This window comes from Desmodus rotundus, chromosome 3 (genome assembly GCF_022682495.2).
Source record: "Desmodus rotundus isolate HL8 chromosome 3, HLdesRot8A.1, whole genome shotgun sequence".
Lineage (NCBI taxonomy): Eukaryota > Metazoa > Chordata > Mammalia > Chiroptera > Phyllostomidae > Desmodus > Desmodus rotundus.
The window spans coordinates 68,579,584-68,594,952 of NC_071389.1; the positions used below are offsets into that span (position 1 = coordinate 68,579,584).

Genomic DNA, 15,369 nt, shown 5'->3' on the forward strand with positions numbered 1-15,369 from the left:
CTTCAAAGTCGCCATCCAGTCACTATTTTGTTACTATTTAATGCCCTAACATAGCACTTTGTATTGGGATTTGTATTTTTCTTGTTGAGTTGTTTATTATTTATTATTTCTCAAGATCAATGTGATGAAGGACATCTATCTTGTTGACTATGAAGTCCACAGTACATAGAACCCCAACATAGGGGAAGCATCCAATAAATACTTGGTAAATGGTTGAGTGAATGATTGGATGAAAAACATAAAAATGAAATCTGAAGTTCTAGCTAATAGCTTAATTTTAGAAACTCATTTATTTGCATAGAGAGCAGTTACAGTCATCTTTAGAATTAATTTCATATCACATTTAGAATATTGTCTTATATTTTATAAATTTTAACTTAGAATAATAAACAGCTCATTAAAGAAGTTCAGAGTCTATTTTTTTAAATTAGTACCTTTATTTAGTATTGTTTCATATTTAAGACTGGAAAATCATTTGAAGATTTTCAAGATCAGCACACCATTCTCAGGCTTTGTCATATCAGAACTTAGAGTTCAAATTAAAATTCTCTGATCACAACAGGCTTCAGAGTAGTAGAAGTCTTAATGTTAGTACTAAGCATTTTTATAATGTGAAATTGTATGTAAGAGTTTTAGGAGGATGGGAATTTATAAAATCTATATAAAATAAATTTATATGAAATATATTTATTTCTATTTATAAAAATATTTCTATAGTAGACTTCATTACATTACTATATGTAAGGCATCATTTTGAGTAAAATTTCCATGAGAAATACAACAGTCATTTACTGAGCTGTGGGTATCAGGGATACCAACCTCAAGATAAATGCTTCATTCAATTATAATAAACTCACAGCTATTATATAGAAAAGACTTTCAAACATTCCCTTCATCGGGAGGTGAAAAAATATGGGTATGTATTTTCAGTTCTTATAGTTCAGTCTTATTTCCTGGGAGTACTTTAACACTTAGCTTAAGTTGTCTACAACAGTAGAGTTTGTTACCTTTTGCAGGATACTCTATTAAACTAATTATATTGATCTCAAGCATTTTTCTTACACATTATTACTTTAATTTGAGCCCTTTCAATTTGAAATAATTGCATATATCCAATCACTTTTAACTTATACAAGTTAACTCAGTTAACTTAATTTTTAACAATTATAATATTTCTGATATATGCTTTGATCTTTTCTTTGATAAATTTCAGAGAATGCAAGATGGAGATTGAAGACAAAAAGCAAGAACTCCTTGAAATGGATCAGGCACTTAAGGAGAGAAATTGGGAGCTAAAGCAAAGAGCTGCTCAAGTTGGTTTTATTAATTGTATATATATTTTAAATATCTTTTATTGATTATGCTATTATAGTTGTCCCATTTTTTCTCCATTTTATTCCCCTCCACCCTGCACCACCCCTCCCACCAGCATTACCCCCTCCCTTAGTTCATGTCCATGGGTCGTACATATAAGTTCTTTGGCTTCTCTGTTTACCATACTGTTCTTACCTCTCCGTGTCTATTTTGTACAAAACAATTATGCTTCTTATTCCCTGTGCCTTTTCCCCCATTCTTCCCCCTCCCCCTCCCCACTGATAACCCTCCATGTGATCTTCACTTCTGTAATTCTGTTCCTGTTCTAGTTGTTTGCTTAGTTTTTATTTTTGTTTTTTAGGTCCAGCTGTTGATAGCTGTGAGATTGTTGTCACTTTACTGTTCATATTTTTGATCATCATCTTTTTCTTAGATAAGTCCCTTTAACATTTCCTGTATTAAGGGCTTGGTGATGATGAACTCCTTTAACTTGAGGTTATCTGGGAAGCACTTTATCTGCCCTTCCATTCTATTTTTTTTAATATATTTATTGATTATGCTATTACAGTTATCCCACTTCCCCCTCTTCACTCCACTCCATCCTGCCCCCCCCCCCCACTTTCCCCCCCTATAGTTCATGTCCATGGGTCATACATATAAATTCTTTGGCTTCTACATTTCCTATACTATTCTTACCCTCCCCCTATCTATTTTCTACCTACCATTTATGCTACTTACTCCCTCTACCTTTTCCCCCTCTCTCCCCTTCCCACTCCCCTGTTGATAACCCTCCATGTGATCTCCATTTCTGTGGTTCTGTTCCTGTTCTAGTTGTTTGCTTAGTTTGCTTTTGTTTTTGTTTTCGGTGTGGTTGTTAATAACTGTGAGTTTGCTGTCATTTTTACTGTTCATAGTTTTGATCTTCTTTTTCTTAGATTAATCCCTTTAACATTCCATATAATAAGGGCTTGGTGATGATGAACTTCTTTAACTTGACCTTATCTGAGAAGCACTTTATCTGCCCTTCCATTCTAAATAATAGCTTTGCTGGATACAGTAATCTTGGATATAGGTCCTTGCCTTTCATGACTTGGAATACTTCTTGCCAGCCCCTTCTTGCCTATAAGGTCTCTTTTGAGAAATCAGCTGACAGTCTTATGGGAACTTCTTTGTAGGTAACTGTGTCCTTTTCTCTTGCTGCTTCTAAGATTCTCTCCTTCTGTTTCATCTTGGCTAACGTAATTAGGATGTGCCTTGTTGTATTCCTCCTTGGGTCCAGCTTCTTTGGGACTCTGAGCTTCCTGGACTTCCTGGAAGTCTATTTCCTTTGCCAGATTAGGAAGGTTCTCCTTCATGATTTGTTCAAATAAGTTTTCAGTTTTTTGTTCCTCTTCTCCTCCTTCTGGTACCCCTATAATTTGGATGTTGGAACGTTTCAAGATGTCCTGGAGGTTCCTAAGCCTCTCCTCATTTTTCTGAATTCTTGTTTCTTCATTCTTTTCTGGTTGGATGTTTCTTTCTTCCTTCTGGTCCACACCATTGATTTGAGTCCCAGTTTCCTTCGCATCACTATTGGTTCCCTGTACATTTTCCTTTGTCTCTCTTAGCATAGCCTTCATTTTTTCATCTAATTTGCAACCAAATTCAACCAATTCTGTAGCTTCCTTATTACCAACGTTTTGAACTGTGCATCTGATAGGTTGGCTCTCTCTTCGTTGCTTAGTTGTATTTTTTCTGGTGTTTTGATCTGTTCTTTCATTTGGGCCATTTTTTTTTTTTTTTAATCTTGGCGTGCCTGTTACATAGTAAGGGTGGAGCCTTAGGTGTTCCCCGGGGCAGGGTAACGCTGGTAACTGCGCTGTGATGTTGTATGTGGGGGAGGGGCTGAGAGGGAGCAATGGCACTTGCTCCACACTCTGCCGGATTTTAGTCACTCCCTCTGCTTCCCACAATCAATTTGGGCCCCTCAGGTGCTGATTCCCGAGTGGGTGGGCTTGTGCACGCTCCAGGCCCCTGTGGGTCTCTCCGACGACCTCTCCTGTGAGGCTGGGAGTTTCTCCTGCTACCGCCTCAACCCCCATGGGTGTTTTCAATCAGCAGTTTGAGGCTTTATTTCCCCAAGCTGGAGCCCTGGGTTGCGCAGTCTGCTTTGCTCCCCCGCCATTCCTCCCAGTTTATCTATGTGCAAATGTGGGGCTGCAGGGTCTGCCAGCCACCACCTTGTGGGGTCTGCTAGCTGCAGCCTGGCCTGCCCCGTTCCACAATCCGCCAATTTGCTGGGTCCGCCAGTCGCTGCCTGGCGCAGAGTTCTCTCCGCCCCTGCTGCCTGTCTCTGCTCCTCCTACTGGTCTGGATGAATGTTTCTTCTTTATCTCTTTGGTTGTTGGACTTCCATTCAGTTCAATTTTCTTTCAGTTCTGGTTGTTTTCTGTTTTTAAATTGCTGTTGTCCCCTAAGCAGTTCTTCGTGGGGTTGTTAGTACAATTACAAATTCCTCATGTTCATTGTTAGTTTATAGGACAACAATTGGCTTTAGTGTAGTAATTTTCTGCCCTAAACCCTGCTATAATTGCTTAGGAGTTCCAGAAACTTTTTGTTAAATCTTTTGGATTTTTCTACCTAGATGATCATGTTCTTTGCAAACACAGTTTTGTGTCTTCCTTCCCAATATGTATACCTTGTATTTCCTTTACTTCTCTTATTGCATTAGCTAAGATTTCTAGTACAATGTTGAGAAGACTGGTCATAGGGAATAATTTTGCCTTGTATTTGATCTTAGTGGGAAAGCTTAAAGTTCTTCTCACCATTAAGTATGATATTAGCTGTTGTTTTTGTTTTGTAGATTTGTTTTATCAAGTTGAGGAAGTTATTCTCTTTCTAGTTTACCAGAAATTCTTACCATGATTGGGTATTGAATTTTGTCAAATACTTATTTAGCCTGTTGATGTCATAGATTACATTAAATGATTTTCAAATTTTGAACCAGCTTTTGATATATAGAATAAATCCCACTTGCTGGGGTATATATTTCTTCTTATACTTTGTTGGCTGTGATTTGGTAATATTATGTTGAGAATTTTACAATTATGTTTATGAAAAATGTTGGTCTGTAATTTTCTCTCCTAATAATGTCTTTGTCTTTTTTTTGCATTAGGGTAATCCTGGCCTTGCAGAATGATTTAGGAAGTAATTCCTTTGCTTCTGTCTCTGAACAAGATTGTAGGGGGTTATTACAATTTCTTCCTTAAATATATGATAGAATTCATACATAGTAGTGAAGCCATCTGGGCCTGGTGCTTTGTTTTGAAAAGTTATTAATTATTGATTCAGTATCTTTAATAGATTGTCTATTTCTTCTTGTGTGAGTTTTGGCAGTATGTGTCTTTCAAGTAATGGTTCTTTTTCATCTAGTTTTTTTTAATATTTTATTTATTTTTTAGAGAGAGGGGAAGGAGGAGTGAAAGAGGGGGAGAGAAATATCAATGTGTGGTTGCCCCTCACATGCCCCCACTGGGGACCTGGCCAGCAACCCAGGCATATGCCCTGACTGGGAATTGAACCAGCAACCCTTTGATTCATAGGTGGGCACTCAGTCCACTGAGCCACACCATTCAAGGTCGTCTAGTTTTTTATACAATTATATTTTATTCATTACGCTATTATAGTTGTCTTGATTTTTCCCCATTTGTGCCCTCCACCCAGCAACCCCTCCTCCCTCAGGCAATCCCCTGACCATTGCTCATGTCCATGGGTCATACAGATAAGTTCTTTGGCTACTCCATTTCATATACTGTACTTTATACCCCCATAGCTATTCTGTAACTACCTATTTGTACTTCTTAATCCTCTTACCTCTTCACCCATAATCCCCCTTTCCCCTCCCATCTGGCAACCTTCCGGTAACTTCTTTTCTCTTGCTATTAAGAGTCTCTCTTTAACCTTTGGCCTTTTAATAATGATGTCTTGGAGTGGGCCTTTTTACATTTTTGCATTCTTTATAATTGGGACTCTGCTTAGAGAAGATTACTTTCACTATTTTTTGAGATAGATTTCCAATTTCTTGCTCTTTCTCTTCTCCTTCTGGCACCCCTATGAGGCGAATACTGGACCTCTTAAAGTTGTCCCAGAGGCTGTTTGTACTATCCTCATTGTTTTGGATTCTTTTTTTCTTCTTGTTCTGCATGGTGGTTTTTTGCTTCCTTATATTCCAAATCATTGATTTGATCCCCAGCTATACCCATTTTGCTGTTGTTTCCCTGTAAATTCTTCTTTATTTTAATAAGTGTATTTATTTCTAACTAGATCTCTTTTATGCTGTTGAGGTCTTCACGACGTTCCTTGAGCATCCTTATAACCAGTGTTTTGAACTGTGCATCTGTTAGATTGCTTATCTTCATTTTGTTTAACTCTTTTTCTGGAGTTTTGATCTGTTCTTTCATTTGGGCCATGTTTCTTTGTCTCCTCATTTTGGCAGCCTGCCTGCATTTTTTCTCTATGTATTAGGTAGAGCTGCTTTAACTCCATTTCTTGGTAGTGTGGCCTAATGTAGTAGGTGTCCTGTAGGGTCCAGTGGCACAGTCTCTCCTGTCACCCAAGCTGGGTACTTGAGGTGCATCCTTTTTGTGGGGTGAGTATACCCTCCTCTTGTACTGGAGCCTTGGTTACTGTTGGCAGGCCAATGGGAGAGTTTTACCCAGGCCAGCCAGCTGCAAGGACTGGCTGTGACCACTGACCACCAACCTCCACCCTCTGTGAAGGATCAGCTATGCAGGGGCAGGGTTGTGCTGTTCCAACATGGTCTGTAGCTGTCCGCTGGGTTCCTTGTCTTTGGGGTTTCCTGGGTGGTGTAGACCAAGGTCAGACCCCACCTGTGTTTTTCCCAGGACACCCTGCCTGAGAAGCAATCCAGATGGTGCTGCTTGTGCTAAGCTTGGAGGTTCCCAGGTGAAGCCAAGCTGTAACTCTAATCTGGCTGCTGCTAGTGCTCACTAAAGCCAGCTGTTTCTTGTTTGATAGAATTTAGGAGCCAAGACCAGCCATTCTTATGGAAAAGTAGCTTGGGTGTGCCCATAGTTGGGTGGGGTAGAGCCTCTGTAGATCTCCAAGGTGGGTCACACAGTGTTAGCCAGGTTAATGTAGTCTCAGATATGGTAACCAGCCTACCGGCTCTGTGCAGGGAGGGCTCAGCAAAGGGACAATGGCTTCTGCTTGCCCCAATGTCAGACACTTCAGTCTCTCCCTATATACCACTGGTGCCCTTCAAGCTGCTACCCTGTGCTGGAGCTCAGAGGAAGCCAGTTGAGTAGGTGAGTCCATGTGTGGGTTCCTTAAGAGGAACTACTTAAGGCTCTAGCAGCTTCCTTCACCTACTCAATCTCTGCTGGTTTTTGCAGCCAGAAGTTGTGGGACTTACCTCCTTGGCCCTAGATTCCTGGACTGGGGGGCCTGGTGTGGGTCTGGGACTCCTTGCTCCTGAGAAATCCCTCCCTGGTTTTTTCCACATGGGTGTGGGCCCAGCCTGTTCGGTGTCTGCACTCCTCATACCAGTCTGAATGGGTGTGGTTTCTTCAATTCCATAATTGTTAGACTTCTCAGCTCGATTTCTGACATTCTTGAGTAATGGTTGTTCTCTAGTTGTAATTTTGATGTAGTTGTGTGAAGAGGCAAGCCATGTCTGCCTATGTTGCCATCTTCAAGGTTAATTTTTTTAATCTAGTTTTATTAAATTCATGGACAGAGAGTTGTTCATAGTATTCCTTTATTATTTTTTCAATGTCCATGAGATTTATAATAATGTCTCCTTTTTCATTTCTGATATTCACAATTTATGTCTCTCTCTCTTTTTTTTTTTAGTTAGCTTGGCTAGGTACTTACCCATTTTATTGATTATTTCAAAAACCAGCTTTTGATTTTGTTGATTTTCCTCTATTGATTTCCTAATTTTAATTTCACTGATTCCTCTTTAATTAATAATATTTCTTTCCTTCTGTTTACTCAGTATTTAATTTGCTCTTCTTTTTCTAGTTTCCCAAGGTAGAAGTTTAGATAATTGATTTTAGATCTTTTTTCCTTTCTGATATATGCATTTAGTGCTATAAATTTTCCTTCAAGCATTTGCTTTTGCTGCATTTCACAATTTTTATATTGTATTGCATTTAGCAGCTTTTATCTGGCCTAAAATGAAGTCTGAATCATTTTTTCCTGTATAAACATAATTTTTGTTTAAGTTTCTATAATATATATGAGTCTAAAGATCCAGTATTGGTAAACAATAATTATTTTTCTTATTTTTAATAATTTATTTAAGAGGAGTTCATTTCAGTTATACCCACTATAAATAATTCTAAAACATATTCGAAGGACACAATTTTCCACATTAGAATAAAATTGAATGACAGTTTAATGTTACTTTTGTATTTAGGTTACACATTTGGATATGACTATTCGTGAGCACAGAGGAGAAATGGAACAGAAAATAATTAAATTAGAGGGTACTCTGGAAAAATCAGAATTGGAAGTTAAAGAATGCAACAAACAGGTAAATTATAAAAATTATGTATTTTAATTTGTTTAAAAAATTTCTTCACTGTAAGCATCCGTCATTCATATAACATGGCTTTTTAATAGACTATGTGTAAGAAAAATTATAATTATCTTGTACATGCTACTTTATGTTTCTTTTTCTCCTCTTAATGTTTTCCCCCAGTTTTATTGAGGTATTACTGACAAATAAAAATTGCACATATTGCCCTGGCTGGTGTGGCTTAGTGGATTGAGCTCTGGCCTGCAAACCAAATGGTTGCTGGTTCAATTCTCAGTCAGAGCACATGCCTGGGTGGGGGGGCCAGGTACCTGGTTGGGTGCCTGGTACCCAATGTGAGAGGCAACCACACATTGATGTTTCTCTCCCTCTCTTTCTTCCTCCCTTCCCCTCTATCTAAAAATAAATAAAATCTTTTAAAAAATTGCATATATTTAGGGTGTGGAACATGATGTTTGATATACATTGTGAAATAATTACACAATCAAGCTAATTAACATATCTTCACCTCGCTTAGGTTTCTTTGTTTTTTTGTTTTTATTTTGGTGACAACACTTAAGATATATTCTCTCAGCACATCTCAAGTATGCTATCCAATACTATTAACTATAGTCAAAATGCTATATATTAGATATCCAGAACTTATTCATCTTGCATAACTGAAATTTTGTACCCTATGACTGACATTTCTATATTTCCCTCACTCCCTAACCCTTGGTGACTACCCTCTTAATGTTATTTTGAATGTAGTTTTTCTTGGGTCATTGTGACCACAAATTATAATGTGTGCATATCTGAATATATATAAAATATGTCTGAAAGAATTTGCAGGTAATTCTGTTAACTGGTTGTAGCTAAGGAAGGAACACAGTGCAAAGGGGACTTTTTCACTAACCATATTTTTTACCTCATGCACATAGTACCCATAAACTTTTTTTAAGGCCATGTAACATTTGTTGTTTTAATGTACCCTAATTTTCTTTTGTTATACAAATATGATTGAGACCTTCGTCTCTTTTAGCATAGTTAGGTATACATATGAGCATCTTACTAGGCACAAGAATTCTGACATTTATATCTAAGTTGCAGTTGTCTTAAAAACATTTTTATATTTAGTTTACATTAATATTGTTCTGTTTAAAATTCAGATAGAAAGTTTGAATGAAAAATTGCAAAATGCCAAAGAACAGCTCCGAGAAAAAGAGTTTATAACACTACAAAATGACCAGGAGATCAGTCAACTGAAAAAGGAAAATGAAAGAACACAACAAAAGATGAAAGAAATGGAAAGTGTGAGCAAATCATTTTCCTCCTAAGGAACATGTAGTATGTGATCTGAAGAGTGATATAAATCTTTGTATTTTAAATTGCTTGGTTTTAGTATACAGAAATTGTGGCATAAATATTTTTAGGCTAATTATTTGAGCCTGATACTTACTAGTTTCTTTGATCTTATTAAATATTTTATTATGACATTCTAATGAGTTGCCAGGTGAAGTATTATCAGTTTGCATGTGTATTGAGTTGTGAACCCATTTTACCCACTTGCTTTTAAAAAACTGAAATTCCTGCCCTGAGTGGTGTAGCTTAGGGGTTGGGTGTTGTCCCATGAACTGAAAGGTCTCCAGTTTGATTGCTGGTCAGGGCTCATTTCTTGGTTGTGAACCAGGTCCCAGGTTGGGGGCATGCAAGAATCAGCCCATCCATGTTTCTCTGTCATATCCGTTTCTTTCCCTTTCTTTCCCCCTCACTTCCTCTCTTTTTAGAAAGAAATAAATGGATCTTAAGAAAAAAAAAAACCCTGAAATTGCTTCTAAGAGTTCTTGTGGATGTAACTTTCTCTTGTTTTTAAATACTATACTCAACTTTAAAACTTTACACAGGGTCCAGTAGAAGTAACGCCACTGAGGGTGTAGTAGGGTGCATCAGTGTCTCTCACGAGATGGATAACAATTTGACCATTTCATATAAAATGTCATACCGTGTGCTTTAGTGTGATATTGTTATGTTAAAGAATTATATGCTTAAGATTTTGTAATAAAATATTTTTATGTAATAAAAAAGGAGCATTATCTGTGCTGGACCCTGTATATTGCTCTTTATTGTATTTGATTGTCTCTTCCAGTAGACTATAAAATCCATAAGGGGGGGCCACTTTGTCTCCTATGTTCACTTTTGTATCAACACCTAGAATGGTATATATCCCTTAATAAGAATGAATAAATATTAGTTGAATTACATACTAAATCAAGCAGGGTCTCTGAGAATAAGTTTGGGCTCTGTTGGGGAAAAACATTATTACTGGCTCAGTCATTTAGTGTTCCCTAACCAGGGATTTATATTGACATATAACAGAGTTGGATCCTGGGCCCCCATTTCAGACATCAGGGTCCTAGTGATTTGTATAGGTTTCTTTCCTTCTTATCAGCCCTAAAATCAAGTGTCATTATCTCTCACCATATCAAGCTAATTTAGAACTAACTTACTTTTCACTGATTAAAACAATACTAGGGACTTAATTGAGTAAAATAAAAGTATTTCAGAAAGAATAGCAGTCTCAGTGACACATTTTACCTCACAAGGAATAAGGTCATAATCTTAACCCAGCTGTATGAATTAACGGTGAGTTTTGATTATTCATGCTAATATATTTTCTGTATTTGACATGGATAATCAAATATTAACTTTTTTCTCTTTATATTTTTGTGTGTTCTGTCATGTGATATTCATAATGATAAAGGATTATACAGCTTGCATATTAGAGTCATACAAAATATACCAGTGATTCCCAGATTTATTACAGTACATTTATTTTCTTGTCATTAAAAAAGTAAAACAACATTTTCTGAATATCAGTTTCACAGTGTACAATATTTATTGTCTGTCAAATTTTATAGGGATTTAGTTGGGATGGGTAAAGTCACTTACTAAAAAAATCAAAATAAGATATTGGTCATTTGTATCATTTCATTTTGTTATTATTTTTTTAAGAATTAATTTCCTTTTAGAGAGAGAGGAAGGGAAGGAGAAAGAGACGGAGAGAAATATCAATGTCTGGTTGCCTCTCGCACACCCCCCATTGGGGAACTGGCCCACAACCCAGAAGTGTGCTCTGACTGGGAATTGAACCCTTTGGTTCCCAGCCTGCGCTCAATCCACTGAGCTACACCAGCCAGGTGTATCATTTCATTTTGAAATTTACATATATCTTGTGTATTTCAGGTTATCAAAGAGCAGGAACAATACATTGCAACTCAGTATAAGGGAGCCATAGATTTGGAGCAAGAATTGAGGCTAACCCGGGAGCAGATGCAGAACTCTCATACAGAATTGGTGGAGGCTCATCGTCAACAAATCCAAGCACAGAGAGAAATAGAAAGGCTTTCAAGTGAACTGGAGGAAACAAAGCAACTCTTTAAAGAGAAGGTAATCCCTATTTTAAATAATTTTACCTTATTGAAAATCATTTTTTGAACTGTAGAATATAGTTCTTGTAAAAGTCAGTGTTGCACAACAATGTGAATGTATTTAATGCTACTAAAGTGTACACTTAAAAAATTGTCAAAGTGGTAAATTTTATGTTATATAAAAAAATAAAATGTGTTATATTTAACATAGCTTTGTAATGTAGCTAGGAAGTTCCTCAGAACTAAGTTTTGGCCAATATAATTAGTTTTTAATAAATCGAGTGATAAAGCACTTACAGACAACTTTTTAGGTGAGGTTGAGCTATCACTTTGAGGGAAAAAAATAAAGCTAATAAATCTTTTTTTTTTTAGTGAGAGTTTTTACATTTGTAGGCACTCATATAAGTGAAAGCTGGTGATTTAAATGTATGACTGTTATGAAACATGCAGTCCAGAAAACTTGGGGAGGTATAGTGTTTTTAAAAACCAAGAGCTCTAATATAAATTTTAAGGGTGGATGGGGCAGGAGAGAGTGATAGAGGGAAAATGGAGACAACGTACTTGAACAACAATGAAAATAAATAAATAAATAAATTTATATATTTTATTTGCACAATATTTGGTAGAAGGTAAATAACTTGGCTTAAAAATATTGAGATTGGTACACTTGGATTGATTATTTAGACTTTGAGAAAATATATTTATTGGTGTTCTAGAAAAGTTCTTGTGATTTTTTTGTGTGTGTGTGCTTTCTATTATGGTTACTAATTCAGTATAGGAATGAGTTAAAGTATCTTTATGTTTAATTTTGATTAGCCTAACAATGTTTTATAATTCACATTCTGGGTGGTTAGTCTAATCAAGAATATTTAGGGAATTTTTATTAAATTAACAAGGCATTTGGGAGTCTACCAGGAGAAGGGAAGCTATCTACTTTTATCTCATTTCTGTCCTTATCAGTGGTATCTGAGTATAGTAGAGTTGATTTTATCTGATAAGCTCAATCAAAAAAGTGAGTGAATGTGGGGTATTATTGAAAATGGCTATTTAAAATATTATATCTTAACCCCTAAATTCTAAATATAAATTTGTATGTTAATCTTTTAATGTGGGATCAAATCTTGGTTCTTTGTTATGGGTAGGGTTATTTAGATTAGAATTCTGCCTGATCTTTCTTGAACAAACTGTACTCATATTCCATCATCTATAGTTTTCAATTTTGGTTTCTTTAAAGTTGAAAAAGAGACAGAGAAAGACAAATACCATATGATTTCACTTATATATGGAATCTAAAGAACAAAATAAATGAACAAACAAAACAAAAACAGATGCATAGATAGAACAATCCGATAGTTGCCAGATGGGAAGGGTGTTGGAGGGCGGGGGTGAAAAGCTGAAAGGATTAAGAAGTACAAATTGGTAGTTACAAAATAGTCACAGGAATATAAAGTACAGCATAGGTAATAAAGTCAATAATATTGTAATAATTATGTATGGTGCTAGGTGGGTATTAGAATTATTGGAGGGATCACTTTGTAAATTATGTAAATCTCTAACCACTATGCTATATATCTGAAACTAAGTAAAATAAGATTGAATGTCATCTCTAATTGAAAAATTAAAAGAAAGTAGATGTCAAAAAAAACATAGTGGAAGATTTACAAAACATTTGAAAATCAGTATATCTCATATTTTTATGAGGTTTCCTATAATACTTTACAAGTATCTTTACTGCTTCTTTATGAGTAGCAAAAGTTTGTGATTTATTTATTGAGTGGTTTCAAAGCATATAACTTACTTTGCATATAAACTTTCCTTTTGCTTGCATATTTCATCATTGTTCATAATATATAATAAAATGACATTATTACACTCACAAGCACAATTAGCATAAATAGGTTTGGATAAATACACAATTGACTCTTGATAAGCAAATAGCATTTCTGGTAAACAAAATTGTGTGGGCATACCTAAAAGTAGACTATTATCTGCCAAAGTTCAGCATACTGTGGTTATTAGTTTGTTTTTCAGAAAGCATTTATTAATGAACTTACAGTAACAAACAATAAACCAATATACTCCTATTAGTAGTTTCTTAAATGTCTAGATTTTAAAATGTACCTTTAAAAAGTTAACTTAGGTCTACGGCCATACCACCCTGAACACGCCCGATCTCGTCTGACCTTGGAAAAAGTTAACTTAGTATATGAATCTTTATAATATAGTGAAGATTAAAGTACTTTTATAAATACAGTAGATTGACTTAGCTGTAGTAACCAAATAAATAAATTATATAGTTTTTACGTAATATTTCATTTTTAAGGAAGCTCATGGAAACCATTTAGTTGAAGAATTGGGGGCTTCTCAAGTACGTGAAGCTCATTTAGAAGCAAGAATGCAAGCAGAAATCAAGAAATTGTCAGCAGAAGTAGAATCTCTCAAAGAAGCTTATCATCTGGAGGTAAAGAAAATTTTAATTTCTACCCTTACTCCCTGCTGAAATGGGTTGAGTATAAATCTAGCTCTTAAGTGTTCATAATAAAATAACAATGTGGTTTTTATTTCTCATAGCTTCCACATCTAACTTTTAGTTCACATCCAGTGAACTATATACTGTGGGGTTAAGAGCTTGAATTCTTGAGCCTAGGCAGCCTGATTACGAATCTCAGCTCATCAGTTAGCTCTTATGTGACTTTGGGCAATTAACATCTCTGTCTAAAATGGATATAATAATGATACCTACCTCATAGAGGATAAAATGAATCAATATAATTAAAGTTCTTACACCAAAGTGTGGTTCATTATCATCATCATCATCATCATCTTTATTGGCAATAAAATAGTACTTGCCAGAACTAACTAGAGTATTTAAAATCCAGTATAAGCAGTTTCATGTGATGTGTGACATGAATCTATAATGCTTTGAAATTTCCAGCATTTGTTCTGACATTAACTTAGAGAGAGAGAGGCAATACCAGAACCTGATACTCTGCTTTTTATCTATTAGTATGTCTGAGCCTTTATAGAAATGGGCAGTATTATCAAGTAGAATAATATTTTTTATATTTTTAAAAACTACATATGAAGATGTTATCTAAAATTTATGTATAAGGTCAGTCCTGGCTGGTGTGGCTCAGTGGATTGAGTGCCGGCCTGCAAACTGAAAGGTTGCTGGTTCAGTTCCAAGTCAGGACACATGCCTGGGTTGCAGGCTGGGTCCCCAGTGGGGGGCATGCAGGAGGCAACCACACACTGCTGTTTCTCTTGAGCTCTCCCTTCCCCTCTGTCAATAAATAAATAAGTAAATAAATACATAAATAATAAAATAAAAAACTGCTCTCCCCTCAAAGAACCCAGCACTTGTATCACAGTATGAGAAGTGAGATCTGGGGAGCAGCATTTGATGAACAAAGTCGTCCAGCTGTACAGTGATCTCTTTGGACCCAATACCTTGCATTTGCAATTAGATTGGATCACCTCCCATTTAGAGACTCTCTAAGACTTTAAAACACTTTTTCAGTGATCTTTAAAGAAAGACACTCTCCCTAGAGAAACATAGTTTTTATGTACAGTGCATTAGATCTCTTGGAAAAACCAGAATTACCAGTAAAGAATATATTAAATGGCTCAAGGGCTACTGTGAAGCATTTTTCTATGGCTTGACAGTAAAACTCCTAGAACCAGTTCCTGCCTCTGCAACCAGGTGTTCCTTTAAAGTCAGTGATAACACAAAGAGCCTATAAATTCACACAGGGCATATTCTGAAGTTCTTAAGGAAGACACCTAAAGATGTCTTCTCTATTATAGGAATAACAGTACTTGACCCTTATTCAAGAAACTCCTGGAATTTTGTCTTTGGACAGGCCTCTTTGACAGATGGTGTAGGATATTCAACTTTGCCAGGTCTGATCATTTTTTATAGCTATAAAAAAAGTTAGCTTAAGGCGAATTTCAGTGTACATAACTTGCTGTCTTTTCAGATCACTGGCATCTGAATAAAGCACCCATAAAGACTCAATCCTTGTCTCTACTTATTGGTTCTGGCAGTGACAAGCAGCACAAATTTTGAATTTTTGTTTCATGAATACCTGAATGCTAAAAAAAAAA

General features: G+C 36.0%; 1 protein-coding gene across 1 annotated transcript in view; it reads left to right on the forward strand.

The window, feature by feature from the left end:
• Nucleotides 1-15,369, forward strand: part of CCDC18 (coiled-coil domain containing 18) — a 111,181-nt gene that overhangs the window by 62,441 nt on the left and 33,371 nt on the right. Inside the window, exons 23-27 of the mRNA XM_045199515.2 lie at nucleotides 1,214-1,313; nucleotides 7,736-7,852; nucleotides 9,004-9,147; nucleotides 11,078-11,281; nucleotides 13,586-13,723. Of these exons, the coding sequence (XP_045055450.2) occupies nucleotides 1,214-1,313; nucleotides 7,736-7,852; nucleotides 9,004-9,147; nucleotides 11,078-11,281; nucleotides 13,586-13,723 (703 nt within the window). The remainder of the gene's footprint in view (nucleotides 1-1,213; nucleotides 1,314-7,735; nucleotides 7,853-9,003; nucleotides 9,148-11,077; nucleotides 11,282-13,585; nucleotides 13,724-15,369) is intronic.